The sequence below is a fragment of the Arvicanthis niloticus genome, chromosome 17 (assembly GCF_011762505.2).
Source record: "Arvicanthis niloticus isolate mArvNil1 chromosome 17, mArvNil1.pat.X, whole genome shotgun sequence".
Taxonomy (NCBI): Eukaryota; Metazoa; Chordata; class Mammalia; order Rodentia; family Muridae; genus Arvicanthis; species Arvicanthis niloticus.
This window is the reverse complement of record NC_047674.1, coordinates 21,351,468-21,371,016: the sequence shown is the minus strand read 5'-3', so window position 1 is coordinate 21,371,016 and position 19,549 is coordinate 21,351,468. Positions and strand designations below refer to the sequence as shown.

Here is a 19,549-nt window from a genome sequence, read left to right as displayed (position 1 = left end):
GCAGGAGACATACCACCTGTTTACTGTTCTAGAGGCCGGGAGACTCTGGGGTCCAAGAGAATGGAGCTGATAAGTGAGGTGGACTAAAGTCTCACACAAGAGCGGACTTTATTCAGAGCATCAGACAATTTATACTCTGACGGTTAAGAGGAGTCACATAAGTTAAGTGTACAATCACAGGGCAAGCAGCACGTGGTGGATAAGCTGGAGAGGCGAAAACACGTTTTTTTCCACAGAGGCATGTGAACAAATAACAATAGACAGTTGTAAATGAGTTGTCTGAAGTAACTTCAGTTCTGTCTGCTACACCCGGAAGGAGAACAAAAAATGCATCCCAAGGACAAGTTTGAAGAAACCGAGGTTGCAAAACTCGTCTTGGCTTCTTGGAGTTTTCCCACAAGCACTCAGAAATCTCCTCATAGGACCCCATTCTTGGACCATGTTCTGTCAATACCTAAGTACAGTTGTACACTAACCGGTCAAGGGAAAGTATTAAACTCAAAGTTACTGATCTGAGCACTAACTTCAGCAGTGGTAGAACGTTTGATGATTGTCAAAGAATTCTTCCTAACTTTCTATGTGTGCTGATTGTACTGTAGTTACATGAGCGGGAGGGAGGAAGAGAGAGTGCAGAGAGAGGGAGGGGGAGGAAGGAGGGAAAGAAAAAGGACAGCAGGAGTGGGAGGGGAAGAGGGAGATTTTACTTTTCTAGGACTAGGTATCAAACCAGGGCCAGCCTATACATGGTAACCACGTTGCCACTGAGCTACAGTCTCAGTCCTGAATTATTTTCAGTAATAAGTGGATTTATTTTAAGATAGATGATATATTGACAGTTTAAATTGGGAAAGGGGACAGAGAGATGGGGTAAGGGTATCAGTAACGCAAGGAGAGGCATGAGCTGATAGTTGTTGAAGGTGAACTCGGGATACTAAGAATAGTTTAATTTTTCATGTAGGAAACAGTTTAGAAACATACTAGCCATCCTATCTGCCCCCCTTTTATATAACAACACCATTTACTATTATAATAATGTTATGTTAACCTGATGGTTCCCCCGGGCTGACTCAGCATTTCTAGCTAAGAAACTTGAATTCTCTTCTTGTGAAAACTACTCCATTTGTGGTGGGGGCTGGGGCAGTATCCTGTAACCCAGCTCTCTGAGTCTCCCGATACTCCTTTGAGAAATGAAGGTACAGATGGTTTCTCATACCTGCTGGCAGTGGTTCTCAACCTTCTTAACGCTGCTGGGACCCAACCACAAAACTATTTCCATTGCTACTTCATTAACTGTAATTTGCTACTGTTATGGATAGTAATGTAAATATTTGTGTTTCCTGATGGTCATAGGTGACCCCTCTGAAAGAGTTGTTCGACCCTCCCCCCCCCCCCCCCCCCGCTCCCCACCCCCCCCACCCCCCCAGGTTGAGAACCACTGCCCTAGGGGTTAGCAGTGATTTCCTGCAGCAACAAAAGGTGGGTGTTGCAGTTGGACTAGGTGGGAACTCTGGCTTCTGCAGGTAAATACCGTATTAAATTTATTCCAGTGCATCATACTCCCAATTGGTGGCATGGAAATACCAATCATGTTTAGCTCATGGAGCAGCTATGAAGATATTCAGATACATGTCATGCATGCATTCCACCAACAAGGAGCTGCGAGCCTAGAAGTGTTCCGGAGTTCTGGGAAGTTTATGAATAGAGCAGTGAAGAAAATTCAAGGGGGCAGGCCATGTGGAGCCCGAAGGGAGAGTCCAGAGCAGGGGGGGAAAACAGTACTTCAATTAACCGTGGCTACGAAGGAGCTATGAAATAAACGTAGTAATTTGAGAGAGAGCAGCTTCCAGAGAGGTGAGCTGCAATCGCAAAGATCCATGGGGCACTCTGGCTGGTTGAACCTCATGTGACCAAAGTGAAACAGATGCCAGGGGGTGATCTGGCTTTGCCCAAGCAGGAGTCATTCCAGTTCCTCTCAACCTCAGTTGACATCAGGCAATATGTGAGGGTTTTTGGATGCCGTGCCTTGGAAAGAGAGGGGCCATGCGGTCACAGCATTTAGTAGACAGAGGCCAGGCATACCTCCCCCCGACCGCCCCGCCCCCAAACTACGCCTTGCCTAGGACAAAATTAAACCCTTCCAAAGTGTCAGGAGTGGTGAAGTTGGTGAATCTTGCTTGCTACACAGAGAATAGCAAGGGCAGGAATGAGAAATAAGTAAGCCGTGCTGGAGAGAACAAATCTAAGACTAGAGTGGCTGAGTGAATGGGAATGATGTGGAAGAAAGAAATCGACTAGGCTAGACTCTGCTAGAGAGGACAGTGGAGTTTCCCCTAAAGCAGCGGGAAGCTGCCGGGAACATTTCTGCCTGGAGGAAGATAGCCTGCTTACACGAAGCGCTTAGCTCGTACAAGCACCCAGAGGATAAGGTCTGTTATTTATTGTCACCATTGTGTCTTCCCTACCCCGCCCAACTCCGAGCCCTGCCGCAGCGTGGCTGCAGTGACTCCTCCCGGCCAGCAGAGGGCGCCGGCCTGCACTTGGCTGCCGGCCGCCCGAGGCGGGCCTCCTCTTGCCGCTCCCCCCCGCCCCCCACCTCGTCTTTCCCCCTTAGGAGAAGTCGGGAAGGTGGCAGCGGCTGCGGTGGCGGTTGTCCCGCCCGGCCGGTTGGAGTGACCGGTCGGCGCGTGCCGCGCAGCTTCCGCGCCTCGTCCAGCCGGGCAGAGCCGAGCGTAGGCCGAGACCGGAGCCCGCGCGGGCGGAGGGCGGAGGCGGCGGCGGCCAGGGCGGCCCGTGGGAGGGAGCGCGGGGCCCCGGCAGCGCCGCCGGCTCCCGGCCCTGCCGGCCTCCTCGGTCGGAGCCGCGGCCATGGCGGCCAGCGCGAAGCGGAAGCAAGAGGAGAAGCACCTGAAGATGCTGCGGGACATGACGGGGCTGCCGCACAACCGCAAGTGTTTCGACTGCGACCAGCGCGGCCCCACCTACGTGAACATGACGGTCGGCTCGTTCGTGTGCACCTCCTGCTCCGGCAGCCTGTGAGTGCGGACGGGGGTCGGGGGTACCGGGCCGTAGCGGCGGGGCCCGTTGGGAATGCGGCCAGCCTAGGCCTTGGGGGCCCGGGATGCTCTTGCGCTTTGGCCGGGCGAGGGTCCAGCCTTGGGGTGGCCAGCGTGGGTGGGGCGTGGGTGGGGTCGGGGTCAGCGAGCGGCCGGCCTGGCGGAGCATCCCGGCTTCCCGCCGCGCAGCGGGCGTGGCCGGGCCTCGGGGGGGCGCAGACCGGGAGCAGCCCCGGGAGGGCCGTGAGGGGCCTTTGTGCGACCCGCAGCTCCGCGGTTGGGAGCCCGGCATTTGCTCAGTGCCACGGAACTGGTGGGAAGGGAGAGAGCAGGGACGCAGAAGCTGGGGATCTTCCTCCGGTCCACAGCACTCAGGTAACTGGGGCGTGTTGGGGGCGGGCGGTGGGGGGGACGTTAAAAGGTCTTGATGACTGAGATGTGAATCCCAGGAGAAAAGTTCTCTCTAGAGGATTAATTATGTGAGGCCGGGAGGCAGCATAAGCACGAGGGTTGTGGCTGCATGGCTCCAAGTGTCCTGAGTTGGGGAAAGTTTTACTGGAAATGGGTTATCAGGAGTTGGCGCGGTTCAAAATGAGAATGGAGCTCGATGAGATTTCTGGATCAATACCCAAGTGTCCTAACTGTATGGAGAAATGGGGACAGGGAAGACAATATTGAGAAAGGAGATGGAGGTGGCCACCTGAAATTACTCAGATGGCATATGTCTAGGCCTCTCTGTTTAAGCCGTGCTGTGATGGGAATTTCTGTTCCTGTGAAATTTCATTTGGAAAGGTTGCAGGTGATTCTGGAACTGATTAGATGCTATTATACAATAGTTATCTTGAATTCAATACATTTTTAATGAACTGGTAGTTAATATTCCTTGGGTCTTTAAAAAAAAACTATTACCGTGTGTGTCGAAGTGTGGGGACAGGGGTGAATGATTTGTATATCTGGGTTCACTTTTACAGGCTGTGCCTTTTCCTCGGCCTTCCAAATTTTTTTTTTATTATATTATCAATAACAATGTGTGTGACATGTGGGAAATTTTCTAAAAAGTTGGAAGATGTTGACGTGGCCAATAATTCATTATTGGCTCTACCCCCCCCCCCCCCCATTTTAAATTTGGGCAAGGAGGCATCTTTGATTCTCCATGAGTATAACATTTTGGGTCGTTCCTATTAGGTTTTTGGATGAAGCTTTAGGGTGTGGTGATGAATACATGCTTTATCTCTTAGCATTTACATTCTAATGGAGACAGTGGAAATGCATAAGTGAGTAAGAAGAGAGTCAGTACTGTGCTCAGATTTGGAGTAGTGCAGTAAGAGGGTTCTAGAGGTGATTTTCAGGTTTATAGTTAGAAAATACTCAGAATTCCCCACAGCTGTATGTGTGGTTCATGGCTTTCATTTTTATAAATGAAACACAATTAGGACATTAAAGTCACTTATGTTAGGCAACTTGGGTTAAGCTAATAAATAGTCCAATTTATTTAAAGTGTACTTCACTTTTTTTAAAGATTTATTTATTTATATATATGAGTGCACTGGCGATGTCTTCAGACACCGGAAAAAGGGCATTGGATCCTGTTACAGATGGTTGTGAGTCACCATGTGGTTGCTGGGAATTGAACTCAGGACCTCTGGAAGAGCAACTAGTGCTCTTAACCACTGAGCCATCCATCTCTCCAGCCCCATGTACTTTACTTTCAGTATGTGGTTAAGAAGTATGTCCTGCTTTTGCAAAACATGAGGTCCTTTGCATTTGAGTCTTTGGGTTGTTATACATATATATTTACATATGTATAATTTATTGCTTTAGAATTGACATGATTTAGAGCTCTTTATAAGTACATAAAGTACTTCCCTTGCAGCAAGTATATAGTAAAATATTTTCAATGTTTTAGAAATATTAGACATATAAGATCTATCAGTGTGATTTTTGTTTGTTTTTCTACAAGGTCTCTATGTAGCCATGGCTGTCCTGCAACTCCCTCTATAAACCAGGCTGGCCCTGAACTCACAGAGCTCTGTCTGCCTCTGCCTCCTGAGTGCTGGAATTAAAGGTGTGTACCACCATCCCTGCATCAGAGACATAGTTATTACCTTACACAAAACTCAACTCCAAGTGGATCAAGGACCTGAACATACGACCAGACACACACCACTGCCCAGCTCTTTTCTGTGCAGTTGTGTATACAAATGCATCATAACACTTGGGTAGCTTCAGAGGAGGAGTTGTAGGAGGCAGCTCTCTCCTTTCTCCTGGGGATCCTGGAGATTGAACTAGGTCACTAGGCTTGGTGGCAAGTGCCTTTACTGCACAGAGCTGCTTCTCTGGGCTACCAGTATAATTTTTTATTTTAAGGGATTCTTTTTTCTTGAATTTGTTATCCTTGGAACATGTGAAGGTTCATATGTAGATGTCATGGACGAGTTGATATCTGAGGAAAGATCTTCAAAGACAAGTCCCAGGTAGCAGCAGCTTTGTGTAGTAGAAAAGTGGAGTACTTAGCTAGGTTACACTGCTTTTTCTTTTACCTCTAAAAGCCGTGCAATTAATACTGAAAATAGCCATTTAGCAGTTTTTTCTTGAGTATGAAATACTGAGAATAAAAGCTTCTGATGTAGATTTGTTTTTTCATACTAGAGACAGACAGGGCCTCATATAATGTCTGATACACTGTAGGTGCACAGTGGGTGTTACAAGAGGGAGAAGGAAATAAAAGACATTGATGTGAGAAGCGCCTCCATCAGTCTGTCAGATCGGATCCTTTTGGGCTGTGACCTCACTCCTGACTCAAATGGACTCAGAAGATGAAGACAGTTTGCTGGTAGGGTTTAAATGATATTTCCCTCATGAAAAGATGGTTGCCTACAGCTCCTGGAGTCACAATCTGCACTTGAGTATAGTTGGGTTAGCCAGACACTGCCTACCCTGAGCCCGAGTCCTCACTACATGCTCCATCTTTATGTTAGAAGAAGGATCCCGCCAGGCGGTGGTGTCGCACGCCTTTAATCCCAGCACTTGGGAGGCAGAGGCAGGCGGATTTCTGAGTTCGAGGCCAGCCTGGTCTACCGAGTGAGCTCCAGGACAGCCAAGGCTATACAGAGAAACCCTGTCTCGAAAAAACCAAAAAAAAAAAAAAAAAAAAAAAAAAAAAGAAGGATCCCTAGAGTCCTAGTACAGAAGGCTCAGATTCCTGCAAACAAACAAACAAAACAAAAACACTGATGCTGCCGTGTGTCCATAAAGTGTCTGCTGTAGCATTTGGAAAAACTGCAGCTCCTGAGGAATTGTATCTCTGGAGAGCCATAATGCTGGAGGTTAGGAAGAGTGGAATGATAATGCTGGAGGTTAGGAAGAGTGGAATGAAGAGTGGTATTTCTTACGTAGACAGCATGGATAATGGAAAGAGTAGTCACGTACATGTTGGCGCGTGTTCATCCCCTTGGCTTAAGATTGAAACCTGTGATGGCAGCGTTGTGTGCTCATGGTTGTTAGTGGGACTGGCACATGGCCGTATTAACTTATTGAATATACTGTAGTTGAGGATAGGGCAAGCAGTGTAGGTCCAACGATGAAACAAGCCTTGTTGCCTGCCGCTGCCTGACTTCTCTAGCAGTGTAGGTAAACTGTCTATCACGAGTTTAGTGCTTTAGGATGATAGATATAATAACCTACTTTTTAGTCCCTCAATAGTAGCTTTGTTTAGATGAAGCCATCTTTTTTTCCTTTTTGCTGGCACTAACTACTAGAGTCAAAGCTAATCTCTGTTTTTTTTTTTTTCTTTCCCCCTTCCCAGATTTCTGTCTTGTATATTCAGATGGTGCTAATTCACAGTAAATGAATATGATTCTGAAACTTTTAAAAGAGACTTGCAATTTCGATGCAGTTCAGTGTTAGGGAGACCAGGCAAGTTGTGACTTACTGGTTTGTTTCTCTCTTTGTCTTTGTAGACTACTTAAGTTATGAACAGATATTCAAATAATAAACTACAGACAATAAAAATTTGTCTTCATGTGACTGAATTATAAACTCCCAGACTTGAGGCTCTGGATTTAACCTCTAAGGACTGAAGCTGGGGTTTGCTGTAATTACTTTTGTTGTTGGAGACATAGTTTCTTGTAACCCAGGCTGGCCTCAAACTCACTGTAGTGTTAAGGATGGCTTTGAACCTGCTGGCACTGTTTTCCAAGTGCTGGGTTCACAGGTGTGCACTGCCTTGCCTGGCTTATGCAGCATTGAGGACAAATACTCTCACCTGAGCTGCAGCCTACTTTTTGTTTTTGTTATTTTGAGACAGGGTCTTATTGTGTAGCCCGAATTGGCTGTAAACAGAGGTAGTCCTGCCTCAGTCTCCTGAGTTTGGAATTATTGGTGAGCCACAGTGCACTGCCTAAGGACAGGTTTGGGATGAAATTGTTTTGTGGAAATTGTAAAGAGTAGAATCAGAAAGTAACAGGAGATTGTTTTATTTTAAACAAACAAACAAACACATAAATTGTTTATTGAAGGCTTAGGCAAATTAAAAAAGGAACATGAGAGACAGTTTGCTTGTTCTTTTGACAGTGGTCGTCCACCATACGGCTAGGATGGCTTTCAGTTTACCATACTTCTTTTTAGCCTCTGGGATTACGAGTATTTGCCACCATGCCTGGGCCCAGACAACTGTACTTAGTCACTATAGGATTTAACCGGACAGAGGGAGGACTTGCCATTGAATGCCCATGATGTATTAGACATGTGTGGAGCTTTTCCAAAGGGAAGTCAAAACAAGGATCTGTGCAGTACATGGTTAAGGGACAAACATATCTGGACTGATCTTTTTTTTCAAGCTACACATGATACGTTTGTGAGGCACTCCTAAAGAGAGCTTTGGGACTAGGTCTCTTTACCCCTTGCAGCAGCTCTCCTTTGTGCATTTTTCCATTTCATGTGGCTGAAGTAATGAAAGTCTAGGAAGCACAGTGAATTTCTCTAATGTGTGTATAAAAGATGAGTCATTTACAGCTTTTTGAGGACTTCGCCTGGAACACATACATTCCTTATGACTTGCTTTTACTGCTTTTGCGCACTGGAGCTGTGGCTTCAGGGACACTTGACTTTACATGATGAAAAGAAAATGCATTACTTTATATTGGTGACAGGAAACTTATTTGAATTGTTTAAAATACAGGGAATGATGAGCATTTCAGAAGTTTAAAGGTGCTGCTGGTGGTGCATGCCTTTTTTTGTTGTTGTTTTTTGTTTTTGTTTTTTTTTTGTTGTTGTTTTGTTTTTGAGACAGGGTTTCTCTGTGTAGTCCTGGCTGTCCTGGAACTCACTCGGTAGACCAGGCTGGCCTCGAACTCAGAAATCCACCTGCCTCTGCCTCCCAAGTGCTGGGATTAAAGGTGTGCGCCACCACCACTGCCTAGCTATGGTGCATGCCTTTAATCCTAGCATTTGGGATTAAGAGGCAGGCTCAGCATTTGGGATTAAGAGGTAGGTGGATCTCTGAGTTGTAGACCAGGCTGGTCTATAGGTGGAGATCCAGGGCAGCAAGCATTACACAGAGAAACCCTGTCTCAGAAAAACAACAAACAAACAGAAAAGGAAGTTTGAGGGTAATTTGTGTAAGACTTGTTAGCAAAGTCTTAATCCTTTTGATGAATTTACCCTTTTTTTATGGTGGCTTATTTTCTGAGGTGCCTTAACAAACTGGAGCATGCAGTCAAGTGTGATGAAGATAGATAGCAGAGATCACAGCAATCGGAATGCTGCTACCTTGAGGAAGAGGAGGCTCAGGGAGGGTGGGAATAGTGTACAAATGGTAACTGTATGGGTAATTTAGGCCTATTGTAGTAAGAGAGTAATGGGTTTCTTATTTTACTGTAGGAAATATGACATCACTTGAATGAAAAGGAAAGAAAGTTTTCTTAGAATTATCACGTCTTTTCTCTATTTTTTGTTAAAATCTGCAGGCCTTTTGGTAGAATTAGAATTCAAATTAGTAGGACTAATAATGTAGGAACATATGAAAACCTTATCCATTTTCTTTCCAAGCTTTTAGTCAGTTGGCTCTACCTTGGAACACTTGTTCAAAGTATTTTCTTAAACGTAGCTAGTGTGCAGTCAAGAATCTTAGAATTCTTGAAGCTTTATAAAGGTGTTTAAGTTTTATGGTAATATTTTTCCCACCAGCTAAATAAAATAATCTGTAAGTATATGCTACTTAAGTTTAAATTTGAAAAGTAAATTGAGTTCATTTTATGTGAATTTCACAGAATTTACTCTTATTTTAAAAATACCACATACACTTTTTAAAAGTAAAGGCTGTGAACAATGGACCTGCAAGAGCAGCAAGAAGAGCCCCTAACCACTGAGCTGTCTCTCAAGCCCTGACCCCACAAAAGGATTTCTAATGACCACAAAAAGATTTTAAGCCCTTGGTCTCCTTTCATATTTATTGTTTTTACCTAACACAATATTCCTATTTTCTTGTCCCCCAGTTGTCCTCCCCACCCTGTCACTACAGGAAGAAGACAGGACAGGCCCTCTTGCTCTCACCGATCTCTTACACAGCGGATTCTTTCCTCGGGTTCTAATGGTCTAGTTTTCTTCATCTCTTTTGCTTTAGTGTGTGGACAATTAATAATGTGAGTGTGTGTGTCTGTGTGTGATTCACTGAACATAGAGCTAGACTAGCAACCACAAGCCCTGGGTTATAGGCTTGTCTTAGCACAGCCAGCTTTGAAGTGGCTTCTAGGGGCCGGACAGGGACTTGTGCAACAAGTGGTCTGACTCTCTGAGCCATCTTCCCCAGCCCACTTACTGTTTTCTGTTAAGTCATTTCTGGGTAATGTTTGTAATGTGCTTTGGCAGTGTTGCTTTCTAGACCCCTGTACAGCTACCTACCGTCTAGGGAAGCTTCTTCTAGTTTGATTTGTGAGTTCCCTATACCTCTGGACTCTGATTCTGGCCCCTCCACTCTAGTATTTTGGTTAAAGATGACTGGGGAGTCACTTTGCAAGTGAGGTGGCTCTTTCCCTTCTGCTCTTAGGCTTTGGAGTGGCATGTGATGCCATTCTTGTTACTGATTTTTTTTTTTTTAAGATTCTATTTGTTTTATACACACACACACACACACACACACACACACACACACTGTAGCTGTCTTTAGACACACCAGAAGGACGCATCAGATCCCATTACAGATGGTTGTGAGCCACCATGTGGTTGCTGGGAATTGAACTCAAGACCTCTAGAAGAGCAGTTGATGCTCTTAACTGCTGAGCTATCTCTCCAGTCCCATTACTGATTCTTTGTGCCATGTTTTCTTCTCTTTTTGAGAGTATTTTTGTTTTTAATCTCTGTTACTCTGAACTGTGTTTTGAAGTATTGAATATTTTGGTGTAGATTTTTCATTCATTTGTGATAGGCTCATTTTTCTTTCCTTTTAAATGTAAGAATAATGAGCTGGCAAGGTGGCTCAGTGACTAAATGCACTTGCTATGTGGACTGACAGGTCCCCCATGGTAGAGTCATCACACGATAGATAATAGATAATAGAAGCATTACTGCTGATCAGTGTTCATTCACCATTATTTACAGTAAACTACACCAGTAAGTAGCATCCTCATATTATAAAGTTGTTCTGAACTATTAACCCCAATACAGAACAGTTGAAGCCTGCATGTAACCATGAGTTGGAAAGGAAGAGCTGCTCAGTCCCTTGCATTGTTCAGTGCTCAGCTCTTTCTGTCAGCAGCTCTAGCGTCCTCACATCTCCAGCCATGGGATTGCTTTTCATAAGCAGTATTGGCTAGTTCTTGAATTACAGCCTTTTTTCTTTTTTAGATTTATTTATCATTTTATGTATATGATTACACTGTCATTCTCTTCAAGCACACCAGAAGACGCATTAGATCCCATTACAGCCAGTGCTCTTAACCACTGGGCCATCTCTCCAGTCTGAATCATAGCCTTTTAATACACAAATTTCAACTTTGCTTAAAGGAATGTCTCACATGTCCATTTAAGTCTCATTTAAACAAACAGCCTACAGGAGGATTTGTCTAGCTTCCTTCTTTGGTGGCAAGTTGGTACTGATAACACTTTGCAAATATTGCATATTTGTGATAGAAAAATGAATTCTGGTGTGGAACTATCTCACCCAAGCTTTAAGAGCAAAGGTATTTAATACCAAAGGTATGGCCTTAGAAAAAAAATTAACTCAACAAAACTGATTTTGATACATAGGAAATCAGGGTCACTTTTTGGCACTCAATCTCATTAATAAAAAAATTCAAGAATAGACTCACATGGGAGCTCAAGGAAAATTTTATTAGGGTTTAAAGGAAAGACTCCCTCCAGCCGAGCAGTGGTGGCGCACGCCTTTAATCCCAGCACTTGGGAGGCAGAGGCAGGCGGATTTCTGAGTTCGAGGCCAGCCTGGTCTACAGAGTGAGCTCCAGGACAGCCAAGGCAACACAAAGAATGCTTACAGAAGAGAAAGAAAGAAGTAAAGGAGAAGTCATGCTGTTTCTAAAAGATTCAGAAAATAGGCTGGCTTAGGAAGCTGCGTGTCCATAGCCTGCTAAAATGCTGCATGGAATTCTAGGAAGAAAAAGTACAGTCCCTAATTAAAGGATAGGATTCTGCCTATCTCTTTAGCATGGCTTAGGGTGAGCCTGCCTTTCTAGGGGAGGTCCCTTGGCCCAGGTGAGTGACCCAGTCCAACTGGAATGTTAGGCCTCCACTTTGGCAAGAGATTTTATTCTCTGAGCCAGAGGCATTATCCTTAATTAGCCTTTATGACAATTTCTTATGTTTCTCAGAATGGTGGATTCTGATGGATGTGGGTTATGAGCCATTGTTTTTGTTTTGGTAAAGTATTTTAAAATTTTAATTGGATAGGGATGGAGTGGTAAGTTGCCAATGCTGCTGGAGGCTAGAGACATCGGACCCTGCGAGCTGGAGTTACCAGGCAGTTGCAGCCACTTGACATGGCAGCTAGGAATCAAACTTGGTCCTCTACAAGAACAGTATGTTCTCTTAACTGTTAAGCCTTCATTGCTGACCCAGTTCTCCAGCCCCGTTTATTTTTTAGTTAGTTTTTAGGCACAGTCTCATGATATAACCCTGGTGTTTTGGAACTTGTTGTGTCGACCACACTGGTCTCTAGCTCAGAGACCCACCTACCTTTTCCTCCTCTGTACTGTGGTTAAAGGTATGTGCCACTGTTAGTCTGCTGAGCATTTATACAAATATTTATGTGTCCAGACAGACAACAACTACCAGAATGGTTCTGCGTATCAGTTCTGTTTGAGTAATGACTGGGAGATTCCCCAGCATTTAGAAAATGATGATCTTCAATACAGGGGACATAATCATGCTATCAAATACTATTTTGTTAAAGAAAGCAACTCTAGAAAGCTTTCATTTTATTTACTCTCAACTGGGCTTGATGCAAAACAAACAAACAAACAACAAAAACCAAAGGAAAAAAAAACCTCAACAGCTGTCAGTACTTCTAGAACCAACATACCACACTTAATATGTAGAGTGTAGTTATTATTTCAAAGTACAAATTAATTCAAAACTAAGATCCAGATCTCATAAGTGCGCATGCAGGAGTGCATGCCAACACTCATGAACGCATGCTTGTCAGAAAGCAATGCCAGCAATTATTGAGCTACATCTTTTGTATGAGAGTGCCTAGTTAGTCTCTTGTCATAAAGAGCAGTTACAGTCTGAGGGTATTTATCTCTGCCTCTACTGCCAGCACCTGCCACCCCTCTGCATGCTTTCATTTCATCCATTTCTGTCTGTGGCCTGTTTCTTCAGTGAGAGACTTTTGCTGAAACCTCTTGGTTTGTTAGTAGGAAGGACATGACTATTTACTTCTAGGTATAGTGGAGAAGAACATTCATTGTAGATAAAAGGGAAAGCATAGCCAGAGGTTAGAGACACCTGGGATAATCCAGAGTGAGCATGACCCTGAACCTGTAAGGAGAGAGGTGAGTGGCAGAAGGGAGAGCCAGGAAACAGAGTCCAGGAGGGTAAAGTGTAGACAAAATTGGGTATCCAAAATGGCTGGATTATATGGTGAGGACAGCCTAGCCCTTTAGCTGGAGACATTTAGAGTATGGGGTAGAGTATGCTAGCCACTACCTGTAATAAGAAGGGACTGAGGGACGCATCGAGAACCTGGCAGCCAGGACCGCTTTGATACATTAAGTAGGCACCTCAGCTATCCATTTGTCCGGGTTCAGCTATCATCAGCTTCACTAATTTATAAAGATCTTTTTGTATTATTTTTCCTTTCCCATTTTTTGAGAATTGATTAATTAATTAATTCACAATCTTAGATATTCTTTGGCTTCCCAAATGCTGTCAGTATGTAGATCCTGCCCTTTACAAGGGAATTCCTTGCTTTCCCAACATTCAGCACGTGCTGACCCAGTGCACATCTCTTCAGTCTTTGCCTCTTCAGCTGTTCATTCTTTTCATTCTGTTGCCCATCTTTTGCATTGTGGTTTTACTAGAGGCCATAGCTTAACAATGGACTTGAGTTCACTGCTAAATGTGCTTTGGGCCAAGGGTCCTGCAGTCCCTCTATTGAGTTGAAAATGTTTTAATTAAAAATTTTTTAATACTTATGAATTGCTTTTTTTGTTGTTGTTTTTTCGAGACAGGGTTTCTCTGTGTAGCCCTGGCTGTCCTGGAACTCACTCTGTAGACCAGGCTGGTCTCGAACTCAGAAATCTGCTTGCCTCTGCCTCCCAAGTGCTGGGATTAAAGGCTTGCGCCACCACTGCCCGAATTGCCTTTTTTTAACTTTAATTTTTATTTTTAAAATTAACTTCAAAGATATTTGTTGTCATCATTTTTAATTGGAGGGAGTACCAAGAGCATGTAACCTGTCATTATGTGATGCTCAGTTGTTAGAGTGGAGGCTAAGATAAATCCCCAGATATGCTGTTTCCACAGTCTTCTCATAGAACTTGTCCAGATTAAACTTTTCCTCAGACTTCGCTCAGGGCCTGGTGAGGGGTTAGGCGGGTGGTTGTTGAGGAACTGTGGTGATTTTTGACCCTAATTGTATTCATTCTCTCAGTGAAGCTTGCTGGGTCCTGTCATGGGAATTGGTGTCTACTTTTGGCTTCTCCCATTCTGCAGGAGCTCTGCTCTTGTAGGGAGCCGCGGCGAGCTGTGACAACATTCACCATTACAAGATGGCGCTGGCATCCCGGTGCTCCCACAAGTAAACAACTAAACTGCGCAGGTGCAAGAGGCGAAAGCGCGCCAAGTCATTGCCCATCCCGGGACGTAATATGGGGTGATGAGTGAACAGCCAATCAGAAGTGAACACGCCATTCTAGGGTGCACATAAGCAGTGCCTTTTCCGGGCTTGGGGTCTTCCGCTTCAGCTGATACAAGAATAAAGCCTCGCTGTAGTAACTACCCGAACACTGCCTCCCGTGTCTCTCTTGCTGGCGAGGGGACTCGGAAGGGGCGCAGAACATGCTCTGGCTTACTCTACAGCCTGTTATTGCTGGCTTATTGATGCTTCTTTCTTCTTCTTCTTCTCCTTCTCCTTCTCCTTCTCCTTCTCCTTCTCCTTCTCCTTCTCCTTCTCCTTCTCCTTCTCCTTCTCCTCCTCCTCCTCCTCCTCCTCCTCCTCCTCCTCCTCCTCTTCCTCCTCCTCCTCCTCCTTCTTCTCCTTCTTCTCCTTCTTCTCCTTCTTCTTCTTTTTTTTTATACAAAGACTCAATATTGTTCCAGGCTGGTCTTGAACAGCTAGCCTCAGTTGATCTTCAGTCTTAGCTTCCTTAGAGGCTGTAACTGTAGGCCCTGGTTTGGCATATTTAGATTTTCTTCTGAAGTTTGCTATTTAAGAACTGTATTGTTTAGGGGCTCTTCAGTGTTTTTTTTAGTCCCTTATTTGTTGTGGGCTAATCTTTTTCCTCTTTTGCTGTCCTGTCAGTGGGGTATTAAAGATCTAGTGAACACACTGTTGTTAGCTTTGTCACTGTTACTAGTATCAGTCAGTTCATGACTTGAATGTTGATTTTTTAGTGGTTGCCCTGAGTATTATAAGGGCCTTAGGGGCTGGGCAGTGGTGGCGCACGCCTTTAATCCCAGCAGTCGGGAGGCAGAGGCAGGCGGATTTCTGAGTGGTCTACAGAGTGAGTTCCAAGACAGCCAGGGCTATGCAGAGAAATCCTGTCTCAAAAAACAAAAACAACAACAAAAAAACCAACCAAACAAAAAATAAGGCCCTTAGGGTTGTGGCTTTCTAAGGAAAAAAAGTAACTATTGTACATTTACACACACACACACACTTTGAACCTTTGAACTCTGGGTGGATTAATATTTTGAACAATCTTTAAATATATAAAGTGCCTTGGAGCCAACAGTTTGGAGAGTCAGACATCTTCTGTTTTAGATTTTTTTTGTAATATGAAATAAACATTTTTTTTGTTTGTTTAGTAAATAACTAGGATCAGGATAGACCTGCTGTCAAATTAACTTTATTACTTTCTGACATAAAATATTTTGAACAGCTTCTCCCTCAGCAGGAGAAAAACAATTAATAAAATCAACCAAATGAGCTTTCTTACTCATCCAGCACAGATTGGTACTTGAACTGAACAAATGACTGTTTGCGAGATTGAGGCCAGCTAGGAACATGCTGGCTGGCAGACATATGTGTGAGTCATACCATCTGGTTACAGTTGTACCTGGGCGGTGGTCATCAAAACAAAACTCCTGGGGATCTGTATATGACTTAATTATACTGCAGAAACATATTGGGCTGGATTGGCAGGTTACTTTGGAACTTAAAGCCAGTAAACTGGCATACATGCTTTCAAAACATAAATACTCCAGTTACTAAATGAGGCAAAAAATGTTGGCCCAAATTTGGAGTCTCAGTGTGTATATTTAGAGTTCAGGGTGGACAGTGCTTTGGTATTGACTCTGAAAGAAATGATGTGATTTATTTGCCCAATACTTTCATCAGATAGATAGTATGACTCATATCATTATAATGAACTGTATTCATGTGGTAAGCAGACTAGCATGAGAAGACACGGCATCAGTTTGCAGGAGTACATGCTAAGAATATGTCAGTTTTGATCCACTAAGGATTCTGTTTAAGAGATGACATTTGATAGCTAGAGAACACATTTTGCCAGCTGGGCATGGTGGTGCACACCTGGAATCCCAGTCACTTGGGAAGTGGAGGCAGAAGGATCAAGAGCTTAAGGCCAGCAGGCTACAGAATGAGCTGTAGGCCCAGAGTTGGGCTTTATGTGGCCTGGTCTTAGGAAAAACCAACAACAACTCTCAACAACTTCAGAAAACAGTTCTACGAATCAGTCTTAAGATATCTGTCTGCCTGTCTGTCTGTCTGTCTCTGTCTCTGTCTCTGTCTCTGTCTCTGTCTCTGTCTCTGTCTCTCTCTCTCTCTCTCTCTCTCTCTCTCTCTCTCTCTCACACACACACACACACACACACACACACACTTTTTTTCTTTCTTGTAACTACCACCTCAGATTGGAGGTGTTCCATCACCTTGCAAAACTGTTAGGATTTTTCTATCCCTGACTGGAATCTGTGATTCTCTACACTGCAGTCTTTGCCTTTCCGGGAACGACATGTGGATGGAACCAGCTTTTCCAATTGCTCACTGTTACTCACCGTACCCGTAAGATTAATCCAGACTTGTTGCTTGCAGTAGCTTGCCCTGTTTAATTATTTTTTAAAAGATTTATTTATTTCATTTATATGAGTACACTGTAGCTGTCTTCAGACACACCAGAAGAAGGCATTGGATCCCATTACAGATGGTTGTGAGCCACCATGTGGTTGCTGGGAATTAAACCCAGGACCTCTAGAAGAGCAGTCAGTGCTCTTAACCACTGAGCCATCTGTCCAGCTCCTTTTAACTCTTTATTTTACCATATTTCATTGCCTTAAAACAAACAAGCAAAACAAAACGGTTCTTCATTTGAGAGGTAATTGTATTGTTTCTAATTTCTGTTGTATATGAATAGAGAAACAAAAGACAAGTTTGGGGACAAATATAGATTTATATTTATCTTGTGACTTTTACTACAAGGTTTATATAGCAAGGGTATATATGTTTGACATTATTAAAAAATTAACAGGCTTGTTCTGATTTTCTCTTTCTCCTGGTTTTGGAAAATGCAAATTTTATACTTGTTAATCACTGAAACTATGTTATTCACACTACCATTCTGGGATTAATAGGTTTTTTAATTTGATAATATTTAGTTGAAAGTACAAAATGCTTTCTCAAGTATTTTTATTGCTAAAAATTCTGTTACTGTTACAAGTTGACATTGTGTGTTTAGATTTGCCTTTGTTTGCTGGGATCTATGCCTGTTCTTTTGCATCTCAAGAACTTTTTGTATAGTTTTTTTTTTTTAAGTGTATATGATGTAGATTTCTTTACTAAAGTCTCCTGGGTAACAGGTTTTGTTTTTTTTTTTTTTTTTTTTTGTCTGAAACTACTGGGATTTTACCATGTTCTTCAGTAATGGCTTTTCTAGGTCACAGCAGGTGTTTCCTTTACCACATGAAGATGATATTTTTTTGCCACTGAAAAATGGTTGTAATTTATTTTAAACTCTTTGAAATCTTGCCAGAATGTTTCTAAAAGTAGTTTTTATTTTCCACAATTTTGTTTTTAACTTTTGTTTAATCTGAAAAAAAAATCTCAGCCATTCAGATATAACTTCATTCTTTGAGTTCTGTCTGTTAGGCTTTCTAGTTGTATTTTCCCCTCCTTCCCTCCCTCTTTTCTTCCTTCTCTCCCTCTCTCCCTCCCCCTCTCCCTCCTTGTCTCTCTCTCTCCCTCCCTCCCTTCCTCCCTCCTTTCTTTCCTTCCGTTTTTATGTTACCTGCTGGCTTCTTTATCTGTCTTCTGTCTTCTAGTTCATTCATTTTCTATTTAGAAATTGTATTTTGATTGGTTGGTTGGTTGACTGATTATTGGGGGAGGGGGCAGAGTCTCCTGTAGCCCTGGCTGGTCTCAAACTCACAGAAATCCATCTACTTCTGCCTTCTGAGCTCTGGGCTTAAAGAGCTACCACTACCACACCTGGCCTTTGTTCAGGTGTTTAATCTGCTTTTTAACTGGTTTGCTGAAAATTTAACTTACACATTATAGGCTTTCACTTCAGAAAACTGGGATTTGAAAGATGTTCCATCTCCTCCCACTTCCTTTTCTTTCTGGAGACATAGCTTGGTATTATAAGCCTGGACTGCTCCTGCCTGTGGCCTGAGTTTAGGTCCCAGCACTCACACAGCCCCTCACTCTGACCTAACTCCAGCTCTAGGGAATCCTATACAGTCTTCTGGCCTCCCAGACACCTGCACTGACATCTACATATGCCCAGCACACACATATGCACATTATTACACAGAAAAGTAGACAGCAGAGCCCAAGGACTACCTTGTCTGTCACACAGCACAGCTAAGTCAACATTAAATATGCTAATTGTTCACAGAGGGGCTTTGTATGTTTGCTTTTGTTTTAAACGTGAACTTACATTTTTCTGGCCAGTTGCATTGAATGATAGTTCATTCTTGGTTATTTGCTGCTAATGTTGTTTTTTATTTTTTAAGTTCTTTAACATTTATTTTGTGTACATGTGTAGGTCTGGGTGTGCTATAAGCACATATATATATGGAGGTTGGAGAACAGCTGGTGGGAGTCAGCTGTTCCCTCCATGTGGATTCTAGGAAGTAAGCTCTGATCACCAGTGCCTTTCCCAGCAACTCAGCTTGTCAGCCAGCCACATTTTAACCTTTAAAGATTTTTTGTTCATTTAATGTATGTACATATGCCTGTGTGAGTTTACATGTGCAGGAGACCTTGGAGACCAGAAAAGAGTCAACTCCCCATGGAATTGAGTTACAGGCAGTTGTGAGTCTCTGTTGGTGCTGGCAGTAGGTCCTGGGTTCTCCATGAGGACAGTAGTAAATACTCTAAATAGTAAGTAACTGCCGAGCCTTCTCCCTAGCCCCTTTTAAACTTAAATTCGTACGTGTGTGTGTGTGTGTGTGTCTGTGTGTCTGTGTGTCTGTGTGTCTGTCTGTCTGTCTGTGTTCACTCATACACCTTACACTTGTATATTTATTTATAGTTTGGAAACTGGACTCTAAATAAGGTCTTAGAGTAATTTGATGGAACATTGCTTGGATTCTTTAGCCTGGATTTGATAGGTAGATAAGCCACTTGGTGCTTTTAGGTGCAAAATTCTCAGTACATTTTTGTTCAGTTTTCTTTTCTTTTTCTTTTCTTTTCTCTTCTCTTCTCTTCTCTTCTCTTCTCTTCTCTTCTCTTCTCTTCTCTTCTCTTCTCTTCTTCTCTCTCTCTCTCTCTCTCTCTCTCTCTCTCTCTCTTTCTTTCTTTCTTTGTTGTTGTTGTTGTTGTTGTTTTTTAAGACAGGGTTTCTCTGTGTAGTCCTGACTGT

The 19,549-nt window shown here is 43.3% G+C and overlaps 1 protein-coding gene across 14 annotated transcripts in view; it reads left to right on the top strand.

The window, feature by feature from the left end:
* Nucleotides 1-2,598: 2,598 nt before the first annotated feature.
* The window catches only part of Agfg1 (ArfGAP with FG repeats 1), a 58,245-nt gene continuing 41,294 nt past the window's right edge, over nucleotides 2,599-19,549 (top strand). For 5 of the 14 annotated variants that reach the window (XR_013104624.1, XM_034521150.2, XM_034521139.2 and 2 more), the window contains exon 1: nucleotides 2,600-3,032. Coding sequence is in view for 13 of the 14 variants with exons in the window: in XM_034521150.2 (XP_034377041.1) it covers nucleotides 2,866-3,032 (167 nt within the window). In the remaining variant the exon portion in view is untranslated. Of the gene's footprint in view, nucleotides 3,033-3,291; nucleotides 3,429-5,013; nucleotides 5,119-5,741; nucleotides 5,887-19,549 lie in introns of those variants that run through there. The other 9 variants (XM_034521151.2, XM_034521149.2, XM_034521145.2 and 6 more) reach the window with 6 other exon arrangements.